General features: G+C 45.3%; 1 protein-coding gene and 1 long non-coding RNA gene across 6 annotated transcripts in view; one reads left to right on the top strand and one right to left on the bottom strand.

Annotated features, from left to right (window-relative positions):
• SCAI (suppressor of cancer cell invasion) overlaps positions 1–23750 on the top strand; it is a 38072-nt gene extending 14322 nt beyond the window's left edge. For all 4 annotated transcript variants that reach the window (XM_053996251.1, XM_053996249.1, XM_053996248.1 and 1 more), the window contains 15 exons: positions 2872–2967; positions 3572–3658; positions 4197–4295; positions 4964–5060; positions 5806–5904; positions 6533–6685; positions 7503–7604; positions 8155–8256; positions 8875–8953; positions 11021–11120; positions 11580–11661; positions 16028–16100; positions 16648–16821; positions 16903–17003; positions 18077–23750. In XM_053996251.1, coding sequence (XP_053852226.1) covers positions 2872–2967; positions 3572–3658; positions 4197–4295; positions 4964–5060; positions 5806–5904; positions 6533–6685; positions 7503–7604; positions 8155–8256; positions 8875–8953; positions 11021–11120; positions 11580–11661; positions 16028–16100; positions 16648–16821; positions 16903–17003; positions 18077–18226 — 1594 coding nt within the window. In that variant the 3' untranslated portion in view covers positions 18227–23750. The remainder of the gene's footprint in view (positions 1–2871; positions 2968–3571; positions 3659–4196; positions 4296–4963; positions 5061–5805; positions 5905–6532; positions 6686–7502; positions 7605–8154; positions 8257–8874; positions 8954–11020; positions 11121–11579; positions 11662–16027; positions 16101–16647; positions 16822–16902; positions 17004–18076) is intronic.
• On the bottom strand, positions 545–2331 carry LOC128817605 (uncharacterized). 2 transcript variants are annotated; one of them, XR_008440243.1, is made up of 5 exons: positions 2241–2331; positions 1977–2092; positions 1681–1861; positions 958–1073; positions 545–826 (listed from the first exon to the last, which is right to left on the bottom strand). It is a non-coding gene; the product is annotated as an uncharacterized LOC128817605 (long non-coding RNA). The 2 variants fall into 2 exon arrangements; XR_008440244.1 differs by having other exon boundaries at positions 545–699.
• Positions 23751–23862: the final 112 nt, after the last annotated feature.

Below are 23862 nucleotides of genomic sequence, written 5' to 3'. Positions count from 1 at the left end.
TGCAGGCTATTGTACTGTCCTAAATCAAATCTCCAGTCCTGTCTCTGCATTTGGATTAGTTTGGTTGCCCCTTTATCCCTCTTGTAGTGATGTTCAGCCAGAGCAGTGCTGAGCCAGCAGCCTGGCTGGGCACACCCCACAGGAAAACCTGCTGCCTTTGTCTCTGCTCACTGCTCTGGTGTCCTCCTGTAGATCTGGAGGCAGCAAAAAGTCTTGTTGTAACATAGGTCTTGAGCTCTCAAGTTGGGTGTATAATTGCTTCTGGGTCATGTATTCCCTGTCTCCTTTGGTGGGAGGAGCTGCAATCAGTCGAGGCTTTGGGATTCTTTTGGGCTATTTCTCACCAAATAATGCACATCCCCATGTTCTGTTAAAAAAACTGTTCTATTTTAAAATGTCCTCTTTTGCTTATGCATCCATTTTCTCATGGCAAAATTTCTTGGTACATGGGAGCAGCATGTGTGATGTTCAGCACAGAGCAGTAGAGGGATGGCAGGAAGGGCAGCTCTTGTCTGCAAAAAGCTGTAGTGAAACCACAGTAATGTATTGTCATAAATGAAGTTTTATTACAGCCATGTCAGAATACTATCAAAAGAACAAGTGCTACTGTCTGTTTCCATGGAGATCCTTCCCGTTCCCTGGGGAGCCGAGGAATCCGTGGTGTTGTGCAGCTATGCCAGCTGCAATTAGGGGAGCAGGCTGCAGGAGGAATATCCGTGTGGACAGGCAGCAGTGGCTGCAGACAGCAGTGCCAAACACACGGACACTGCACTGGCAGAGGCTTCTGAAAGCACCACGCATTTCCACATCCTCACATCCACTGCAGCTGTGTTTGGGTTATGTTAGAATGCTTAGGCTTGTGCAGGGGAAGGTGTGGAATGGGGAGGTGACAGGTGAGTGTGTTAATTAGCTCACTGATGAGGGATAGATGCATGAGCATCATCAGCCCATAGTTACCTGCTTAATTCTTAGTTTGTGCAGGGACTGGTGTTTGAGAGAAGGGTACTTTCTTGGATTAGGGTTCTTCAAGCCAACTTGTTCATTCAGTCATTCCATAAGTTAGTGCCAGGGAACTTTGATTTGTACAGTTTAAAAAAAAAATGTATCCATTTTAGTGTTGTTTTGTAATTATTATTTTTTAATATATACTATAACATTGAGTCTTGTGGATGTGCTAAATTAAATTAAAGCTCTTGCTGTGTCAAAGTCTGTGCTGTATCTTGGGTGTATATTTGGACAGTGCCTGAGCTTCTTTTGTTTAGCTAAAATGTTTACATCTATTACAACGAGAGAAGGTGGTGAATTGTTCCTTGCAGAAAATGCTTTAAATTTGCATGTGTTTATATTAAGCTGTATTTGAATGAAGATGTTGGTACCCCGAAGCACATATTTATATTCCTGTTTACCCCTTGCTACACCAACATATGTTGCAAGATTTTGAGCAGCCCATTACAAGTTTGAAGGGATTTTTTTTGGTTTTTAATTTGGTAAAATCCTGCCCAGATTCCTTGGCATCTTCATGGAATATCAGTACCAAGTACTGGAATGCTTTTCCAGGCTGGTAAGAGCTGTAGCTGGTAAGGGATTCATTTTACTTGTAGTAGCTGAGCTAGGTCCCTTCAAGCTGTGTGGGAAGTACAGTTGGCTGACGAGCAGAGGAATATTAATTTCCTTTCCTACCTCGGGTGCTGTTAAAGCAATTACAGTGAGCAGAAACAGGCCAGAACGCTGCTCTGAAATGGTGTGCACTGCTCTGCTTCCCTGGCTCCTTCAGAGGACGTGGCAAGGGTTCCTAAAGGTGGTGCTTCGCTTGGTCACTACCCTCCAGGCTTGGGTGTGGAATGTGCTGCTTTTCTGTCTGCTGAAGGTGGTACATGAGCCAGCACAGTGATTTGAGAGAGCATTCCTGTGGAAATCAGTCTTGAATCGAATAAAAAAGGATTCTGTCTTGGAGAAGCTGTTCTACATCCACTTACAGAGTTGTGCACCTCCTTTGAATGAGCTTTGGTGTAGATGTGTAGGGAATGTGTGCTCAGTGGGACTCAGGGGTTTGGTCCCCTCTGTTGCATTTATTTCAAGATTCAGGTCATTCCTGGGAGATGGGAGGAGTGAGGGTTGAGAGCACAAACGTTTAAAGCTAAAATCCTTATAATACATCATAGTTGTGGGGTGGAAATACACCCCAGCATGGAAATTGAGGGGAGGTAGGAGAGCAGAGCTGAACTGGGTTGACTGCTCACCTTGTAGCACTGGAGAGTGACAGGAAAAACCAGAAGTTCTCAGGCTGTGTCGTGTCACTAGCTGTGAGTGAGAGGGTGACAAATGTGGTGATGGTGTAACAGAACCCAGTGTTAACTGTGAGCATCCATTTGCTGGCCTGCCCTGGTGAGAGTGGGGCAGTGGTTTTGTTTGTGATGTCACAGGCTCTGTTTCTGAAACACGGCTGTATCCATTTGAAAAAGATTCTTTCCTTAATCAGTAGCAATAAACTTTATCAATCTGTATTAACTAATTTCCATCTGCTTGTTCTTGGGTAGGGCTTTCCTGTATTATGATAGTTTAAGAGTCCAATTTGTCTTTCTGTGCACATAACTATAACATTACTTCTCTTTTAGCAAAATTGTAAGATATTTTAAAACACCTCTTGCATGTAGGAACGTGATCATTTCCTATTTGGAGAGATCCAGTAACAACAGGTTTTGAAAAACTCTGGCAATCATGGTTCTTGTAATTCTGGGTGCAGGCAGAATTCTAAAGTATGTCAATGAATCCTGAACAGAGCAGTTCTGACTTTGACACAAACATGCTGCTGTCATGTTGGGCTGACTGGATTCTGCTTCCTAATTCTGCTTTTGTCACTGTCTCTTGCAGGGATTTACCTCAGTATGGGCAAAAGCAATGGCAATCCTATTTTGGGCGAACATTTGATGTTTACACCAAACTCTGGAAGTTCCAACAGCAGCACCGGTAAGGAAATGTTGTAGGCAGATGTGTTGTGTGGGTTTAAGTGCAGCTTTCATCTCTGGAATGCCCAGAGCCCCAGCTGAGATTGAGATTTCACTGTGTTGTTCAAGCATGAAGGGAGGGAACAGCAGCTTCCTGCAGTGCTCACAGTCTATTGAATTAAAATGTTGCAGAGTGTTCAGTGTGACTTTTTTAACAAACCCTTTTGCTCTACCTGAGTGTGTGGTGCTTTAATTTCTTACTGAGGAGGTGATAGATTCTGCAGAGCAGAATCTGGAATGGTGTGAAGTCTCTTGCTGCAGTGTGGGCTCTGATCCTTCACACCTTCCTCTGGCTGCACAGTCTGAGTGTTCTCCTGGGAAGTGGTGACCTTTTGCTGTGTGTATTTTGTGCAACACACTTATGTCTGGTTCTGGCAAGTTTATGCAAGATAAATGGCCCTTGTGGGGTGTGTGTGCTGTTGGCTCTGTGAGGGGCTGCTGCTGGCAATGCTGCACCAGTAATGAAAGCTGAATTTGGCCCTGCAATGCCTCTTTGTCTTGTCTGGTGGGATGTTCTGGGAAATTTGGGAATCCTTTTAATCTTTCTTTTCTCTCTTGCGACATAGACAAGTATTGGACAATCGGTATGGGTTGAAGAGGTGGCAAATTGGGGAAATTGCTTCCAAGATTGGGCAGCTCTATTACCATTATTAGTAAGTAAGCACAGAAGAGGATTCAGTGGGCAATGCAGGGTTAGTGGCAGCTGCGTGCCAAATGTCTGCATGCTCAGTCAGGAGGAATCAGTGAGTGGGCTGAGTCACGATGCCAGTTTGTGAATGAGGGCCCTGGGGACTGCATGGGGTGCTGCAGGGAAAGGCCCCTGTGAGCCCAGTGCCACACTGGTACTGCCCAAGGACTTCATTCCTGCCTCCAAAGCGTCTTCCACGTGTGCTGCACTGGAATATTGTGCAAAAGTGTGATTTACAAGTTTAGGAGCTTAATGTTCCTTTAAGCTGTTCAGAGACCCCATCACCTGTACGTGTGGTGCAAGATGGGCAGCTCTGATTGTTACCTGAAGTGGGATCCAGGCTCTGGCATCTGCTTTCCCAGAGCGAGAGCCTGGCTTTCATACCATGGCACTTGAGGAGGGAGTTCTGCCAGGGGTGCAGGGGATGTTTGAGGGGGCAGGAGGGGAGGGTTTGGCGTGGCTCTCCCTCTGGGGCAGGGAGCTGACGCCCTTGTTCCCCGCAGCCTGCGCACCTCCGAGACCAGCTATCTCAACGAGGCTTTCTCCTTCTACTCAGCCATCAGGCAGAGGTCCTACTACTCCCAAGTCAACAAAGAAGACAGGTATGCCTGAATGGAGGCCCTTGTTTTTTCAAGACTAGAAAGGTGTGTGGAAGCAGCAAGGAGCTATAAACTGTAGGAGCATAACTAGGATAAAATCCATGCTGTTGAAGGAAGTTTCTTTTAATCCTTCTGCCACTATTGAAAAATTCAGGATAAGTAAGAGCTTTGCTGTATGACTGGAAGAATATTCTGTTACCTGGTCCTGGGTAGAAGGCTACTAGCCCCAAAGTTTTGTCATTTTAAATCTTGAGCAGTATCAGTGCTGGGAGCTGGAATGCTGTGGGTGGAATATGGGTCAGCTGGGCTGGAATGCCTCAAATAGAGGCATCTATTTGATTCTCATCAGGCCTTTCAGGGGAGCAGCAGCTCATACTGCAGTACAGCAAGGTTTGAACAGCCAGCCATGATATCTGACTCCCATGCCCCTGTCAAGTAAGGAGGCTGTTGCTTTCTTAAATTATTTTTTTATATCCCTGTATTCAATTTTAACTAACCCTCCAAGCAGCCAGGTGGCTATTCATCACCACATGAGTTCAGTCAGAACTCTTAATCTGCAAGTGTTCAGCCCTGCTGTGTTCTTAAACTCCTCCTCTCCATTAGCCCTGCTACCTGCCTCTGTTCTATTTTAATCTCAGATTTGGCTGTGGTGTTTTTGTTGTTGTGTCTAGGCCCGAATTAGTGGTTAAGAAGCTGCGTTACTATGCAAGGTTTATAGTGGTTTGTCTCCTGCTCAACAAGATGGATGTTGTAAAGGACCTTGTAAAGGTATGCTAGAATCAGAATAAAGGTGCTGAGGGGTGGGAGGTTGCTGATCCTTGCTTTTCTAGTCTATCTGACATCCAACATAGGGAATACCTTCTGTGATTCAGACATTTAATAATGACACTTCAGGATCAAAAGGTTTGGTTGCATTGTTTGAACAGCAAGTAAAAATATTCCAGTAGCTGCAGCCCAGACAGGGAGTGCAGCAAAGGAACAGCAAGCTGCTCCCCACAGCATATGCTTCCCAGCCCCTCTGACAACCTCGCTGCAAGCAGTTCCTGGGCTTGACAGCTTTGTGTAGGTTGCATTGCTGTGTGTGTCACAGCTCCCTTGAACTGAAGACTTAGCTTAGCACAGCTAAACCAGCCACACCATCCCCTTTCTCAAGGTATTTAAAGTTACTTGCAAGCTGAAATTTGAGTCCTTGGTATCCGTAGCTTATGGTAATAACCAGTGACATAGCTGTGAGTGGGATAATTATACTTAACTCCAGATATTCTTTGCATTTGGACCTACGTAAAAGACAATTTGCATTGCCAGAACTCAGTGTAATGTTGGCATTCTGTCTGCTGAAAGAGCGCGTTTTGGCTGGCATGTTAGTCAGGAGTGTGCTGCATATGTTCTCAAGGAATTTATTTATTTATTATTCTTAAAGGCCAGAACAGCTAACCAAACATAAGGTTACTGACTGCCTGTTAGAGTCTGGTTTTAGGACTGACTGTGTCTGTCTCTGAACCGTTTACATCAGGAGCTGTCAGATGAAATTGAAGACTACACGCATCGTTTCAATACTGAAGATCAGGTGGAGTGGAACCTGGTTCTTCAGGAAGTGGCAGCATTTATTGAGGTGAGAATACCATCCCCTGTAGTTGTTTCAGAGTTTTCTGTCTTGTTGATGGAAGTGTTGCTGTATCACCACATTTGTGAGGGAAGCAGGTGTGCCAGTGCAGGAACAGTATGCCTGTCCACGAATCACTGACTCGTGTTCACAGGAATATTTAAATATTGCCAGAATGGCTGGCACGATTATCATTCACTCTCCTCCTTTGCTATTCATTTCTACAAAGGGAAGGCAAGCTAAAATAGGCAAACTAAAATGATTACGACTGTAGGAATATGTAGTTTATCCTGCATGAATTTGTAAGGTTGTTGATGACATGGGACTCCTCAGGTAGAGCGAAGCTGAAGCAGAGTCCATGTCACTGAAGGCAGTATGCTTTTCTCTCATTGCTGTGCCTTCATGTGCTAGTCCCATGTATTTCTTGCAGTCCCTAAGAACTTTGCCTTTCCAGCTGGGAAGGCTTTACCCTCTAGCCTGCATACAAATATATAAATACACGTATGGCAAAGAAATTTAAAAAATCTCCCTCATTTGTGAAATGTTTATTGTAAGCGCCGAGACCTGCGGACTTCTCTCTGACTGCAAATCTGTATGCTTTCCTGAATTCTTGATTTATTCTGGTTGCTTTTTTTAGGCAGACCCTGTCATGGTTTTAAATGATGACAACACCATTGTAATCACCTCTAACAGGCTTTCTGAGACGGGAGCTCCGTTGCTGGAGCAGGGGATGATAGTGGGACAGCTTGCTCTTGCAGATGCGCTCATTATTGGGAACTGCAACAACCAGGTAAAGGAATTCTGGGCACCTGGGTTTGCATCTTTGGAGTCCCCCCCTATGACATCCCTTCTGATCATACAACAGACATTCCAACAGAGGAGAACACTGAAATATTTTTGTTGTGATGGTTGCAGTGGTAGCAAGAGGAAGACAATTCTCAGAAATAAGAGCTAAAAATGAAATGTTAGATGTTAGGTCTGTGGTACTGACCTCACTATTTATATTCAACTTGTCAGTTAAGTAAACACAATTGATTTTCATATACTGGATTAAAAGTTCAAGCATGGGAGACCCTAAGATACATCCAGAAAAAGCTTGACTTGAGCTTTCATATGCCTCACTCCAGCTTGTTGCAACTTCAGTGGCAACAGGAAGAGGTTTTCAAAAGACATTCTAGGTCCTGTTTTTAGATGATAATGATAGTGAAGTTGTATAAATTTCATGGCTTCTCTCTGAGCTCTTTTCAGGTAAGCAAGGGAGTTATATTTAAACTACACTTCATGTGTCTTTGTCAGATTTTGTCTGAATTGACAGTGCATAGCCATTTCAGCACCTGATTAGTACACATCCCAGAGAAGCCTGTAATTTGGAAGCAGGGGTCTGCAGTGCAGTGACTTGGCTGGTAGATCAGTAACAAATAGACTTTGTCTTCTGTGAGCTCTTCTAGAAGTCATTCACAGCTCTTCAGAGATTCAAAGATGACACTGACAGGTCCCTGAGAGAGAATGGTCTCTCTGGTGTGCAGTGGAGTCGCTCAGCTGGATAATTCCAGAGAAACTCTGTTTCATGTGTATCTGGCAGAATAAACTGTGTGACTCTCCTGCAGGTCAAGTTCAGTGAACTAACAATCGACATGTTCCGAATGCTGCAAGCCCTGGAGAGGGAGCCCATGAACTTGGCATCACAAATGAACAAACCCGGAATGCAGGTCAGTTCCACTTGAGCAACAAACCTGGCAACACATCTTAAGTGGGATTTTGTTTGATTGATTGCCTTTCAGTAGTGTACCCCTTCAGTATTGTCACTGTGCAGAGCAGGTTAGTAAAGGTGGTGTAACTTCCACTAGAAATTAGTGAAGAGTAGCTCAAACCCATGGACTCATCAGATTACTAAGTCATCTGAAAGGTAATGTCCCTTTCAGAGAAAGCATCAAGTGTTCTATCTGGGGCCAAAAGAAAATATGAAGATTTTCCATTTAATTAATTGAGATGAAATGTGAATTTTGTCTCTCATTTCTTGGGTGATACTTGAGAGAGTAAGAAAGATTTAGTTCACAAGTTTCAGTGAGGGATAATACAAAGTTCTGGTTTGAATACTGTGAATCTATGTAGTAGGAAATGCAGAATGGGCAGACCATTTGTGTGGGTACTGTGTTGGAGCATTCTAATAACTAGAAATTTAGAGGGTTATGAAACTGCTTTGGTAATATCTGGTTGTTGGGGTTTTTTGAGTAGTATTTTGTTTCTTTCTTTTAACAGGAGTCAACAGAGAAACCAGCCAGGCGGGAAAACCCCCATAAATACCTACTTTATAAACCAACTTTTAGCCAGCTATATACATTTTTAGCAGCATCATTTAAGGTTTGTGGAATCAGTGAATTTATTTGTAATTAAAAAAATATCCAGGATTGTTTGTGAGACTGAATGAAATGTAGATTTCCACTGATCCGGAGAATAGAAAAATCTTAAGAGTATTCTTTCATTTCACATCATGCCAAGCAGAAACCAGAATCATGGAAGTGCATCAGGAGATTGTTGCTCTCAAGCACTGTACAGCTACTGAATCTCCAGTCCTGTATCCCATTCCAACTGTAAACAAAGCTTCCCTTGTGCATTGTTTGGGAGTTGGGGTCTGCGTGGGTCTTGGCAGCTTTTGGGTTCCATATCTTGGAGAGCCTCATGTCTGGATAGATAGTAAAAGAGTCTGTGTGGAAGCAGTGCTGCTTGGAGCTCTGATATTAGCCTAGAGGTTTGTGTGGAGAGCAGTTCAGACATTTCACCAGGGGACACTTCTGCTCTGTTGGAAGGGGTGTCTGTGGTGGGGCAGGGCCAATGCATGCACCAAGAGCAGAGTGGAGGGGAGCCAGAGCAGGAGTAGCACAATTATAATGGCAATGTGTTTGTGGAGGTGATGACTGAGTATTAAAATAAACTTGTGCCTGTCTTCCCTTGCCCCTGGTCCCCTTGTTTGCGTTGCAGGAGCTGCCTGCCAACAGTGTGCTGCTGATTTACCTGTCTGCCACGGGCGTGTTCCCATCAGGTCGTTCGGATAGTGAAGGTACAATAAAGGAATGCTCCCTGTCATGAACAGGGCTTGAATTCTCCTTATGTTCCAGGACAAGTGACCAAGAAAGATGTCACAAAGCTCCTTTTAAAAGACAAGTCAATTCGATTCTCCTGTCTGCTTAGTAAGATAGCCTTTATTTTCCACAAACAAAGTTCTGGTTAATTAATTAAATCTTTGTGTTTTAATTAGTGTGCGTTAACCTGAGAACTTTTTAAAGGACACATCCAGTTTTTGATGCATCTGAAGTATTAAAAGCCTTCCAGTTTTGAAGACCACATGGCTCAGTTGATGCATCAGCACAAAGTTCATAAAATGGCTCCGTGGCACTCTGATTCTTTCCAATGCCCAGCACCAGGAGAACGTGTGGCCAGGACATGGGTGGTGAAAGGACTCAAGCAGCTGCAGGGACTGGTCTTTTTGCACGCTCATTAACCTGACAATTCAAGCCCTTCTCATGATTTTTGACAATCCCCCTCACCTCACCCTCCTGTTCTTTTCAATCTAGCAGAATATTTGGATGCAGCTGCAATGTAAAAGCTGAAAACTGGTTGACTGAAGTAAACACGGTCCAAAGATTTGTTTATATAATTCAAGAAAAAAAATCAAAATAACTTTTTCACATCCTAAATATTGTAAAAAACCTCATCTGTTTGAGACTTGCATTCCTTTATAAGATGCATGCTTTGTCCTCCCCAGTGCATGATTTATAGAGCTCTCAAAATGTTAAAAGGGAAAAAAAAAAAAATCCCTGTCAGTTTTGGATGGTGGCAGTGATTTTTTTAAAACGCTTTTAACATTTTACTTCTCGCTGCAGCTTGGTGATAGGTCCTGACTGCAGCGTGCCCTCTGAAGCCTGTGGCATGTCCCCCTCTCTGCATGTGTTGTTTCAGCTTAAGGCTTTGTGGCAGAGGCAGCGAGGCTCGGTCACCGAGGAGCTGCACAGCCAGTGCAGCTTTCACCCAGTGCCCCCATCCCCACTGCATTCTTTTAATAAGGTGGCGTGGTCTGCACACAGTTCTGCCTTATTAAAAGGGAGAGAAGTTGCACTGTGCATGGCCTGCAAGCCGTGTGTTTGGCAGACCGTGTGAGGTGTTTGTAACAGTGCTAAATTAATGTTTGTCCTGTTCCTGATTTTGTATCCCCAAAGCTTCCCTTAAATGGAAAGGCGCCTTGTATCCAAACCTGAAAAAATTGCATTTGGTGGCCAAATGTGGGTCAGCCAAGTCTGCAAATGTATGACAGAATGAGGAAACCCTAATACTTTATTTTACTGAAGTTAGTGACATTTCATACCCATACCAATGGCAGAAATATTTCTTGGTATCTTGTAGGATTTGATACTTTTTATAGCCATTGCTTTTGTGTTTGCTCTCCATCAGACATTCAGGGGGTAGCTCAGTTTTGCAAATTTAGCAGAATATTCAGCTTACAGTGGGAACACATGTCCAGGGTGTGTGCATGTGAAAATTGTGAATTCTGACTTTGAAATCTTGAAATAACTTAGCTACAGATTTGAAATCTGGTTAAAACTGTTTTGTCCCTTTGTCATTCTCCGAGTTCTCTCCTCTCCCCTTTGCAGTGTTAGAACTGCAAATGACAGTAGTATTTCTAGTATTTTTGATTCATTTAGCCTTATTTTTTGATCAAATTCTGAATCTGGAATATGCGAACTCATACAGTAATTTTACAAAGGTATTGATTTTCCTGTATCAGACGTGTAAAATGGGTTTTAATCTTTTATCTCTGTAGTGTAACAAGAGCCAATATTGGGATAATTTACATTAATTTGTGGGTTAATAGTGAATAATTAAATTAGAAGTTATGAAATTGCATTCCTTGCTTCTATTTGATAGATGCTGAAATTTCTAAAAAATCATAAAAAGGAGTATGCAGTTAGTGAAGTCTCCACATTCCTCTCTCCCCTCCTTACAACTGCAGTAGTTCAGATGCCCTTTGTTTTCTGGGATTTGGTGTTGCTTCCTCCCTTCCATGTAATCACTAAATGTCTAACGGGGCTGAGTTGCCCCTGCTGATTGCAGCTTCCTTTTCCCCGTGAAGGTCCCTACGATTTTGGGGGTGTGCTGACCAACAGCAACCGGGACATCATCAACGGGGATGCCCTCCACAAACGCAACCAGTCCTACAAGGAGATGCACTGGTGAGTGTGTGGTGCAACCTGCAAATCCACAAGAGCTTGTCTTCAGTAGAGGAAAATGCATCAACGCCTCTGGAGTCCAAACTCCTCAGTGCAGGACGTCATAATGGGGATTGGCTTGAACGCTCAGAAGTGAATGTGCAGCTTTAAATGATCATTTTAACACTTCAGCCGTGCTTATGTAAGTTAATATAAGTTCTTCATTACTGACAAACTTCAGGTCAGTGGTGGATGACTTCTCAAGAAGTTAAACATCTCCCACACTAATAAGTCCCACAGCCCATACGATAGACAAATATAGACAACAGTGCAGCTGCTCTCTGAGGATGGATCTGGGGACTGGGGCATGGGAAATATGTCTGCTTTTATCTGGCTGTGGGCAACTGTGTGGCTGAGATGCTTGTGCAGTGTCAGAGCTGTGCAGCAGTTGTGGTGCTCTGAGGTGTCCCTTTCTCTCTGCAGCCTTCACCCTGGAGATCTCTACCCTTTCACCAGGAAGCCCCTGTTCATCATCGTGGATTCTTCCAACAGCGTCGCCTACAAGGTAAGGCCCTTGGAGGCAGTTCCTCCTGTGGTAGGATACCGTGCCAACCCCTAGTTAGCTTACACTTTTAACAGGCTATTTTTTTAAACAGTTTGTATTCAGTCTTTCTTTTCTTTTGAGGTTGTGCATGCTAGTCAGGATCTGACCCTATGAATAGGAACAAGAAGGAGAAGCACATGAACAGCCGCTCATTGGAAAGTAATAAATCCTCCTGGAGGGAAAAAAGGTTCAAGATTTCCAAGGTCTCTGGTGGGAGGTTTACTTTTGTTTTATACCAAAGACAAATCTCGGTGTGTGTGCATGGGGGAGGGAGATAACTAATGTGCTTTTCTTTTTTCCAGTCATCCAACATTCAGTTGCTTTTAAGCAACAGAAAGGAATCAAAGCATTGAGCCTGATCTTAAAAAACACAGGGTGTCTGTGTCTGAAAAAGTGTCTGAACCAAGCAAGTAACAAGCCTCAAATTAGCATCCAGTGTTTCTGTAGAGTGGTGTTTGCTTGGACACTGAGCCTCCTTCCTAGGGTGCTCTGGACTTACAGTAGAATTGCTCCATGCCAAATCACCTCTGGGAGTCTGCAGTTCGGGTAATACAGAAGCAGGCGTTGCACTTGTGGTGGCCAGTTGAATCTGGAGAGCATTACACATGTATTTCATTCATGAATGGGGTAATAAGAATGTGCTATATCTGGGGAAAGTGCCACTTCTGTGTTCCTTTTTATAGCTCCATTATGTGCAGCGAGGGAAGGGAACATCCACAGCTGCGTTCCGGAGGAGGAACAGGGACGTCTAGTGGCCAGAGGAACTTGTGCCTTGTTCAGTGCCCACAGGCTGTGCTGTTTGTTTTGAAGGCATGTGTTGGCCAAGGAGAGGTACTAAATCAGTGGTCAGTGTGAGTCAGGGTAGGTCTGTACTGAGCCAGGGGACTCCTGCCTGGCAGCCAGATAATGGTCTGGCCTCTCTGTTGGCTTTTTGGTTTGTTGCAGCGTAGTGTAGCTCAGAGGGCTTTTTAAACACCACTTTATTTAAGTTCACTGCACTGGCTTCAGAATAAATCTGCTTTTTCTTGAATTCCCTTCCCCATTCAAATGGAGAGAAACACAATTGGAATTATTTACTTGTCTTTCTGAGAAAGTGAGCATTTGGAAGGGATTTATTTCCCTATGCTCTTTCCTTACATTCATTGCAGTACAACATCAGGAGGATTGGTTTTCTTTCAGGGGAAAAAGGTATGGCTTGTGTTCGGTTTTTGGTTTGGTTTTGGTTTTTGTACCACCTTCCTCTCTAACAGAATTCTTAAAAGATGTCAAGTGGATCAGCTCTGTAAGAGAGCAAAGGATTCCAGCTCTGGACGGATTGAGGTTCTGTGTAAAGCTTAGAGTAAAGGACCTATTTGGGGCAATGGATTTCCACATGTAGATTTGTAGATCTTGTGAGAATAATATCAAGTGTTTACAGTAGAATTTGCTTTTTGTATTACATTTAAATTTGATAATTAAGTTTTCTTTCTGTTTTGTGAGCACACAGTAAGCAACTCTGTAACTTCCACTGAGTTTCTTTTCCTTGTTCTGTAGTGGGCTGACAGGAGTGTAAAACCCACCAGTCTGTTTAGCACAGCTGGTGGAGAGCATCCAGCTCTGTCTGTGTGGAAGGAGCCCAGAAATGTGAGCTTTGGAAGTATTTCAGGACAGGATTATGGAAGTGACGGTGAGGAGCACTGACCCAGATCAGAACAGTGTGGGCAAAACTGCAAGGAACCTAAAAAGAAATAGGTTCAGCATTTCAGAAGTGACATTCACCTTCCCCATCTCCTGCCACTGAACATAGGCAGGCGTGTGAGGGGCCTGTTTAGGTGTCTTGTTTTGTTTTTCCAGTGAAGGTTCATGGCAGAGCTCTCAAGGTCAGTGTTTCCAGCCCTTGTACACTGCTGCCTGTGCTTGTGCTGGGGTCCTTGTCCCCAGAGTGCCCTGACAGAGCTGTCCTGTCACTGTCCCCCGCTGGGCTGGGAGGTGTCTGCAGGCTAAGTGCTGGCATGAACAAAGAGCTTCTGTGCCACCGTGTGAGGAATTGAAGTCAATACTGGCTTTTTTCCCCGTGGCTGCTCTGATCTTTCCTGATAGGACAGGAGCTATCCTGACATTTAAATGTCACTGCCAGCAGTAGCGGCAGGAACAGCAAATGCTCACACATCCTTTTCTGCAGCCCGTTCCTGCTCTCCTGCACGCATCCCCGTCCTCTCCCTCTCTCTGGAGGATTTAAATGGTGATGACTGAAAGTAAGTCCTGCCAGGAAGTGACTTGCCAGTTTGTCAAATCAGCGGCACTTGAACAGCTTCCTCCCCTGTATATTTAGCTGAAAGTGGAAGATAACTGCAAATCGAGCATATCTACTGAAAGCCGTGAATTTTTTTTAACACTTCCATTTAAATATAGCTGTCTGTGTGTTCTTGAAGGTTACCACTGCATATGTGGATGAAATAATATTTTTAAATCAATATCTTCCTGTAGCTGTGGTTGTCTAGGATCATGGTAAAATGCAAAGTCTTCAAACCAAACCAAACCAAACCAAAACCTCCAGCCAGTGGGAATGCAAGGCCTTTGTCAATGATGTGGTATAAATACTTAGCTTAGCAAAGCTTAATTGTGAAGTGACTTCTTTTGGAGATGATGGGCAGTCCTTTCTTGGAAGGAGATGTACATGACATGTGTTGTAAAAATCAGCAATACTTCTGTTGGAAACCTTGAACACTGAAGTAAAAAACCAGTCAATTGTGAAACAAAATGGAGTTTATTCTTTTTGGAGTTGTCCATGCACTGAAGGGTAGGGCATTCCATATCCAGACCTCCTGTTAACATCTGGATTGCAGGGCAGGTTCTCCTGGCTTAACCTGTGCTGGGACAGAGTCCAGAGTGCTCTCAGCCAGTGCCTGAGACCCACAGGTGACCCAGGGCTGCTCTTGGCTCTTGGACTGCAGGGCTGTTCTCACGGGAGGCGTGGCTGCTTTGGTCTGTAACTGAGTGACACACGGTGGAATTAATTAAACATGTCAGTCTGCCCATGGCACTGAGGATAAGAATTACTGGAGAAGGTAAAGCCTTGCTGTGTGTGCACAGTTCAAACCAGCAGTGTCTGGGGTGACTCGTGGAGGTTGAAAGGTTTCTTCCACCAATTCCTGGGCTGGCCTATTGTTACTGTCTGCAAGGGTTGTCTTTGTTTCTTCCTTAGAGACCAAACCTTAGTGTCCAGCATTATCAGTCTTCCCTGGGCTCCTAGTGACCTGGAAGGGTTTCTAGCACTACTCAGCACTCTGTCAGAGATGGAAGAGGTTTTGTTTTGATTAGATTAGATTTCTGTCTCTAGTATTTAGCAGATTTAGATCAAATTAATTCTGTAAAACTAATATAACTGAAATATACTGACTGGAAGGGAAAGTTCATTTGAATTATGCAGTTGCCCAAAGGAATTTAGAAAAATAGCTTTTTGAGGATTCTTCACAAGCAAATACTTGTGGTGTTGTAGGTCTTACACTTGTAAACTGCAGTTTTAAGAATCTGATCTGCAGATGTGTGTGTGGCACTCGTATGCTCTGGGTTTGAGTCTGTGCTCTGAAAGGATGCAGGCACAATCACATTTTCTATAGCTTTGCAAGCCTTCGGTTTAAGAAAGCTGTTCTGGTGACAGCTACTGAGGTTGTGTGCATGATTTTTGGCTTTTTTCCCTTTGTGATAATTGTTTGCCACCAGGCAGATACACAGCAGGACTGTTACCAGGTAAATATTGGTGAAAGTGGGCAGTGGTGGTGTTTCGGGTTCTGGAGAAATTCTTGTGCAGTTGGACACTTTGGCAGCATTTAAGGTTCTGGTGAAAGGGGCAGTACAGCAGATGTTAAGGTTGTGACATATTTGCTTTAAAGGAAACTTACTTTAAAACTTTTCTCTGGGCCCTCCTGTTTCATCAGACATAGCTGTTCCTGCTAGAAAGAAAAGGGGAAGAAATGGTTTTGACTGGGCAGTTGAGCTGGTGATGAGGGAAGATGCTAAACCCAATTGCTTTCACTTTTTCTGCAGAACACGATTTTTTTATTTTCAAGTAATGTGTTACTACTGAAAGCCATATTTCCATGAAATTAGTGTCTGCCATCAGTAGCAATGAAATGAGAGAATTGTAATTAATTTAAAATATAGTTGGTTATATTCCTTCTGTGCTGTGGTCTCTGAATAAGTGAACTTGTCAGGCTCATTGCCAGTACTGAGCTGTGTGAGGGGCATTAGTGTCTTCCGTCATTAATATGATTTGTACCCTTGACTTGCTGAATATTCAAGGCAAGCAAAGTGACCATCAATACTTCAAAATTCTTATCTGTTACAGAATTTCACAAACTTATTTGGACAACCATTGGTGTGCTTGCTTTCTCCAACAGCATATCCAAAAGCATTACAAGGTATGTGCAGTATTGCATTTCCCAACAAGCTGCAGTTGCATCCTGTGTCTGTCCCAAACAGAGCTTGGATTCCTCAGGAAAAGACAGCTTTTCACTACTGTGTAACCCCTAAATCAGGCTACCAGTCCCTGAAGTAGTATGATAAAGTTTAGCTAGTGTATGTGGTAAATAATTTGTTCCAAAGCTGGTGACATTTCTACAGATGGCTCCAACACGAGCTGGGAGCAAAGGCTCTCCTGCACGGCGACTGAGGCAGTGGCCAGCCCAGCGTGGGTGATGGTGGTTGTTACAACTCTGGGCAGCGTTGCTGCTCCCAGAAAGGGAGCAGGGTCAGTTTAGGTGCCGTGGTGTTAATGCACGTCTCCAGCAAGCCCTTACTGCCAGTCATTGATCAGGTCTGCGCGAGAGAAGGTGTAACTAACACACAGGAGTAGCTCCTCTGTGACGGAATTTAGCGGGTGAGCGACTTCGTTGTGCGGCAGGGACAGCGTTTCTGTTTCATGTGCCAAATGTATCCCTTTGTCTATTGATTTATTTTCCCTTTTAGATCAGTCTCAGCGGGGTAGCCTCTTCACACTCTTTCTGAACAATCCGTTAATGGCATTCCTGTTTGTCTCTGGATTATCAAGCATGCGCCGAGGATTGTGGGAGAAGTGTCAGGATTACCTCCGAAAAATCAACCGGGACATTGCCCAGCTGCTGACCCACTCCCGATCCATAGGTACGGCCTGGCCAGGCCCAGCTCAGCCTTCCGGGGGGGTTTGGGCCTTTCTAAACTGAGCTTTCTTTGCCTTCTGTACAGATCAGTCCTTTCTTCAGTTTTTTGGGGATGAATTTCTTCGCTTGCTTCTCACAAGATTTATCTTCTGTTCGGCTACTATGAGGATGCACAAAATCTTCCGGGTACGCAGGGATGTCTGTGCCTTTGTGGGAACTCCAGGCCAGGGCCTGTAGAACTGCCCTGGTCAGGTGGGAGGCTCCAGGGTGACCTCAGAAAGGGGACTGATGCTCACATGCTGTTCCTGCAGCTTGCACCAAGGCTGTGCCTTTGTGTCTCTCCAAAGGCACGGAGCCCTTGGCTTGCAGGAGCCTCATCCTGCACGTAACACAGCAGGCACACTCCAGTTCAATTATGTCACTCTGGACAGCCTTGTCTGCTAGAAAAACTCCTCTTTATAACTTAAGATTATTATTTCTACACAACCAAAAAGGTATAGAACAAGAATATAAGAGGAAGTTGGGAGGAGTGGGTCAGTATTTCTGGAATGTGTTCATGTGAATGGGTTTTGAAAGGTCTTTGAAATGTAAATGAATACACTAAATAGGAAGATGGTATTTGCCTCCCTGTTGGTTAAAGCTGTGCCAGCAGAGAAGTCTGCTCTGGATCTACACCATTTTATGTGAGTGTTGGCATATAAACTGCCTGCTCCATTTTAAATGCTGCAGGGGAAAATGGGACTGGAGCACTGAAAGGTGCAGGATTCAGTTGTGGAACTGCAGATGTCCAGCAGCTCTCCAAGCCTAAGTCAGCTACCTGGGCTGCTCTGATACCAGGGAAAAGAAGTAGGTCTGTGTTAGTGGGGAGAGATTTGCCCCCAGTGTCTTAGATATTTGTTTTAGGATGAGATGAATCTCCCACTGGAGATACTTACATGTCTGTAATTTCAAGAACTGAACTCCAGCCTATTAGGTAAGTACAGGTGAATATTTTTTGTCTCTTTTAGTGGTTTCTTTTTTTTTTTTTTTCTGCAAAGCCTCAGTGAACACACCAATAACTATCTGAGATGAACAGGCATTTATATTGCCACTGTGACCATCTCTGAATCAATGGAAAGAGAAAACTGAAAATTCTAGAATGTTTTCTGTCTCTGTGCCATACTGAATAGATTAGGATGAAATTGGCCTTTTGCAGTCTTCTTCCTAGAGGGTGTGAGAGAAATGAGTGTCTGATTCTCTTTGTTTTCACTGTCATCTAGCAGGAGACTCGAAATTATCCTGAATCTTATCCTCAGCTGCCAAGAGATGAAACGGTGGAGAACCCTCACCTCCAAAAGCACATTTTGGAGCTGGCTTCCATACTGGATGTTAGGAATGTTTTCCTGGAAAACACACTCGATGACTATTAAGAGAAACTGTCTTACTGCAAAGGGGATTCCCTGGCCACAGATTTTGAATGGTGCAGTTTTATAATGTGAAAATCATAAAAGGAAGTACTTGATTTTATTTTTAAATTTAGGACCATTATTTTAAAAAGTAATAATAAACAGCTGTTAGTTGAGCTGTTCCATTCTGTATGGGGTCAATTTTATAAGAAGAAGTTTTCATGTCTTTTAAATGTTAAGCTAAAGAATCACTAGAGGTTTATTTCTGGTCTTGTGGCTGTCAACCACATTTCCAACAGCTGATCCTAAGCATAGAAGTATTATTGGTTACCTTTAGCCCACATTTGTGGAAATCCTTTATTTTTATACAATTTTAAGAAATTGGAAAGAAAAAAAAATCAACAGAAAAAAACCAGTATTTTATCCCCAAAGAGTTTGGATTTGAAACGGTAAAGATGGAACCACACAGTGCAAACCAACAATAGCAATAACACAGATTCCTTCATAACAAATATATTTTTTCAGTCTTAGGCAAGTGAGGAGACAAAACTGTGGGCAGTTAAGTTGCATTTGGAGCAGTGTTTTGAAGGGAATTTGTAAAGATACTTAATGCTCCCTATAAGTTTGACGCAGCAGTTTTCTGTGTGAAGTGTGTACTGCTGGCCAAGGAGCTGCTTGGGCAGGTGGTCAGTAGTGAGCAAACTGCAGACCCTGACAGTCAGCCCCCGCCTCTCACTGTCATGTGGGGCATCCTGCCACAGGAGGAGGGGGCATTCTTCAGTTTGAGGTACTTCTAGAAATTCCAGCATTTCCAGCAGGTGTTACCCCTCGTCTCCGTGTGTGGATGGAATGTGTGGCTCCCACAGCATGACCACTCCCTGGCAGGAGCTGAGAGGATGTCCTGTACCAGCCCCTCTGTCCCTCGTGTGTCTGACCCTGCTGTGCCACGGCCCCGTGCCCCGCCAGAGGTGCTGGTGTTCCCCTTGCAGGTGAAGCCACTGGGAGCTGCCAGGACCCCCTGGATGTTTTGCATGTCCCCCCCCCCCCATGGCTCAGTCCTGCCCTGGAGCCAGGAGCAGCGAGGGGCTGTAGCTGTGGCAGCACCATTGGCTCCCCAGCCCAGGAGCTCGGATGGGTGGGTGTCTGCAGGAGGACAGTGGCCTTTGGGAGGGGGCTGGCTGGAGAAGGCTCTTGTGGCTGATGGGAAGCAGGCTGGCTGGCTCATTTGGGGCTGCACTGCCTGCCCTGCAGAGCTAGAGGAGCTCTGGCAGCTCCTGGCAGTGCAGGTGAGCAAGGATGAGGGAATGGAGATGCTTTATTAAATGAAAAAGCCAATTGTCGCTGTTCCATGGGCTGCTAGAAAATAAGTGAGAGGACAGGTCCTTTTAGTTTAAGCCCAGCCATGCCTCTGTGCTTAGGAGGAAACAGTGCAGAACTTGGTGACTGTTGTAGTGCCATGGCAGTCCTGGGTGCAGAGCATCACCCAGGGCGTGATCTGGTCAGCCAGAACAGCACTGGTGGATCCATTCTGCTGAGGGAGCACAGTGTGGAACAGCAGGAACGGCTGCAGTGTAGCTGGGCAGTTTGCATGAAGGTTCTTCGTAGCTGGGCTGAAGCTTGCACCACCCATTCTTTATTTCCCAAGTGTACAAAATCCTGTGAATGCTTGTGTTTGTCCTAAGCAGTCGTGAAGCTGGTACATTGAGACCCCCCTTGGTGCTGCTCTTTGGACTCTGGCAGGACTTCCTTTCCCGGGCTGTGGAGTCTGTTCTGACGAGTGTGTGTTCGTGTGTGTGCATGTGTGTGCTCGGCGTTTGTGTGTGTATGTACAGTACACACATCTACTGGCTGGTGTAAATTGTAAATATGTATATATGTATAGGTACCTGTATATGTATTAAAAAGAATGAACCACTACAATGTCTATATACAAAATTTATATATACACACATACGCCATGTTGGGTGGATTCCACAAGGTGCTGCAGACCATTTGTGGTTGTACTAAAGGTTATGGCTCTTGTGCCACTGTAATTTGCTGTTTCCAGGGACTTACCCTTGGACCTTGAAGTAATTGATAACTGATTCCGGGTACAGGAGCCCTTAGTTAGCCAGGGGAATGGGTACCCCTGTCTGTATTACAGTGATAAGATCCGTGTATTTACTGTGAAGCTGATCCTGGCCTTTCTGCCTGGTAGGAGGTCCCCAGTTGCTAAAACGTGGGATTGTATGTGGAGGCTAAAGATGCAGGAAGCCTTTAATGCAGCAGAGAGAGGCAGGTTATCTGTTGCCCTGCCTGCTGTTCCTCTACCAGCAGCGTTCAGCTTGCATGGAAAAAGGGAATTGAGTTTTCCCCAGCTCACTGCCTTCCAGCCAAATGCTTTTGCTTTGCTTTAGCTTTTGCTTTGACGAAGCTATTCCTTTTTTGGTTCCATCTCTGTGGAAAAGAAAAGAGTATGCTGTTTCCAAGCATAGGAGTGATGATGATGATGATTCCACTCGTGTGGGCTGGTGAACCTCTGGGACATTGCCTGTGAACTGACTGGGAAAGCCTTGGTGGTCCTCACCTTTGTTTAGCCAGGCTGAAGTGGGGAGTCCTTGCTTGTGACCTGAGAGGCTTCTACCATTTGCAGCCCTTCGAGGAAGTTCTGTTTGCTTTTTGCCAAGGTAGATCTCGTCAGAGAAGAATGCACTTTTTAAAAGAAGAAGCTGGAATGTAGGAGGAGAATTTAGGCCTTGAAAATTAGTCCAGAAGTTGAACTTAGCAGCAATGACTGGCCAAGTCAAAAATTAATTCTTGAGGTTCCTAATTCTCCTCTTACCCGCTGATCTTTGTTAGAAGGTCCAGTGCTGGGACGTTCAAAGATAAAGATTTCACTCCTGTTGTGTTGGGAGGAGTATGGATTTGTACTGTGGAAGCAGAGGGCTCACACCCTCTGTCTGCTCTAGCTGTAGCTAGGACGAGTGTCTGCTCTTGGATTTTGAGCCAGCCCCTTCTTTCCCACCCAAAGAACTGCTTTCAAGATGAAAATGTTGATATTTTCCCCTCCAAGTAAAAGCTTGTCTTGTTTGAACTAAGTCATTCTAAACTTGTGCTACTTTGTGCTCTGTGCTATGGTCGTAGGTACCTCTCGGTGTATGCTTGTGTGTACTGAAGAAAATCTGGTTTCTGTATCTCACAGTCCTCAGTGTGGAAGCGAAGCAAAGACTGAACCATTTTTAAGTGAGAAGAGAACAAATCCTTTTCTTCTCAGGCCTGATGCCTTCCCTCTTGTCTCGCTCTCCCTTTCTCCATGTATCTTTATTGCTTATATTAGCGGAGAAGACTTGCCAGCACCAGGCAATGCCACATTAAAGGGGTAAATTCTGCATGTAAAACATTGAGAGGACAAGGTGAACTGGACCAGCTGTGTCCTTACAGGACTGCTCCTGCCTGGCTCCCTACTCCCTGCGTGTGGTGTGCTCAGATGAATCCTGCTCCCACAGTAGGTTTGTGCTCCTGCTCAAATTGGCTTTGGGACATCTCGCCAAAGTTACTGCTGTTGCCTTTTTTCCCCCTTTGACTTCTCAAAATAACAGTGCTAGGGCAATGCAGGGTTATGAGTCTTTAATGCTCTGTTTTTTAATTCCTCTTGGGATGTGATGTGTCATTTTGCTTTGTGCACCAGCTAAATGGAGCACTAACTTCCATGAGCTGTGCAAACAGGACTTGCTCCCTGGAGTGCTTTCTTGAGAAGTTTCAGGACCTTTCTTTGAGTAATTCATCAAAATAATGTCTGTCAAGTCGTGACTGACTAAACCCCTCAAGACTGTTCCCCAGGGAGATGTGCAGAGATGTCTTTAAAGGATCATAGGAAATAGATGGGGGCAACAGGAAATCTAGCTTCAATTAATAATCTTCAAAAGCTACAATTTGAGTAGCTCTGGTCGGGCTTCTCCCCTAAGGATGGGATGGGAGTGCTGTTCCATAGCCCACCCCTGGCATGAGTTAGGAAGCACCTCCCCTGCCTCACTGCCTCCCGTGTCCTGTAACCATGCTGTGCTGCAAGTCTGCTCTTCCCAAAGCTAAAAATCTTGGAATCTGTCTGAACAACTGTTTTGTCTTGAGGTTTCTTTTGTAAAAGCTTTACCTGTGTTTGATTCCTCAGTAACTGTCCGGGTGCAGCTCAGAGGTGCAGCAGCGGCCGAGCCTCACTCAGCCCTGGTGGTGCTGGGAGCTGCTCTGGTGGCTGTGGCTGCTCCTGGGGCTGAGGGAGCTCTGCAGGCAGGAACAAGGGAACAAAATTTAATACAGAGCTGAAAACTGCTCCGTGTGCCTCCTAAGGTCAGACTGCACACAGCAGCTGGGGTAAACTCTCCAGAGCACATGATACACTCCTGAAGGGGCTCTCTGATTTTTGTAACACCAGACTTCTAGAGCAATACTGTTCTGTGACCAATTGTATTCAGGTGCTTTGAAGATCAGTAGAGATCTGCTCAGTAGAGCAGAGGACACACGTAACTGCTTCAGATTTAGGAGTGACAGCCACTTTTTGTTTTCCCGTCTCAACCATTGCCAAGACTGAGGAGAGTTAGTTCAGGATTTCTGAATCTGACATTTTTTGGGGTTAAGGACTGAATTCTGCCCAGAGGCACACATAGATGTTTTGTTCCTGGTTTGATTCCTGTTGGGAGCAGACCCCAGCACAGCTTGCTGGAGCCCCAGAGCAGAACAGATCTCACCAGCCCAGTCCCAGCAGCCGCTCCTTCCAGAATAAACCCTGCGGGGAGGATCTGCCCCCTTGACTTCACGGCTCGCTAATCGTTCTGCCATTGAACTGGTTCGTTGGGAGCAGGATTCTGCCTCGTGCAGGCCGAAAAGCACAAGTTGCTTCTGCCCTGGGCCAGGCCAGGCAGAGAAGGATGAGGGGAGCGCAGCGGGAGCGTTCGGGAGCGTTTTGGGAATGCAGAGGGACCGTGCCTCGGGCAGCCCAGCTGCGGAGGTACAGGGAGCGTTTTGCCTCTCTGAGAATCAGATTATTTATTACCAAAAGTAATTTTATAGTGAATTGGTTTAAAGTTATTTTACAGCTGTGTGCCTGTATATCGTATTTTGGTAAAAACTGATATTTTCCTTAAAATATATAGAGATATATAAATAAACTTTTTTTGGAGCAAATGGACTTTTTTTTTGCAAGGGATCTGTAATCGCCAAAGCAGTGTGATGCCAGAAGCGACTCTGCCGTCGTCCGGGGAGGGAAGAAGCGTGTTTGTGTTACTGCCGGGCACTGCGGGGAGCAGCAATCCGCCACGGAGCTGGGCCCTGCCGCTTGGCCCGGCCCGGCCGGGTCCCGCCGACCGGCGCCAGCCCCCGTCCTGCTCGTCACCGCCTTTCCAGAGACTTCGGAGCAGCTTTCCGTTCGCTTTTGTCCGTCCCCGCCGCGCCGGGGCCGCTCCCGCCCGGTGCTCGCGGTCGTGCCGTGTCCGAGCCGTTCGCTGTCCCTGTCCCGGCCGCCGCCTCGGCCCCGCCGGCGGACTGTGCTGTCAATAAACTGTGGAAAACGCTCGTACCGAGGCGCCTGCTCCGCTGCGGGCTGGGACTGCGGGCGGGAGGAGCGGGGCTGAGGCGAGAGCGGAGCGGGGGCGGAGCTTGGTCGGGGGCGGAGCTCGGTCGGGGGCGGA

This window comes from Vidua macroura, chromosome 21 (assembly GCF_024509145.1).
Source record: "Vidua macroura isolate BioBank_ID:100142 chromosome 21, ASM2450914v1, whole genome shotgun sequence".
Lineage (NCBI taxonomy): Eukaryota > Metazoa > Chordata > Aves > Passeriformes > Viduidae > Vidua > Vidua macroura.
This window is presented reverse-complemented; position numbering and strand designations above follow the sequence as displayed.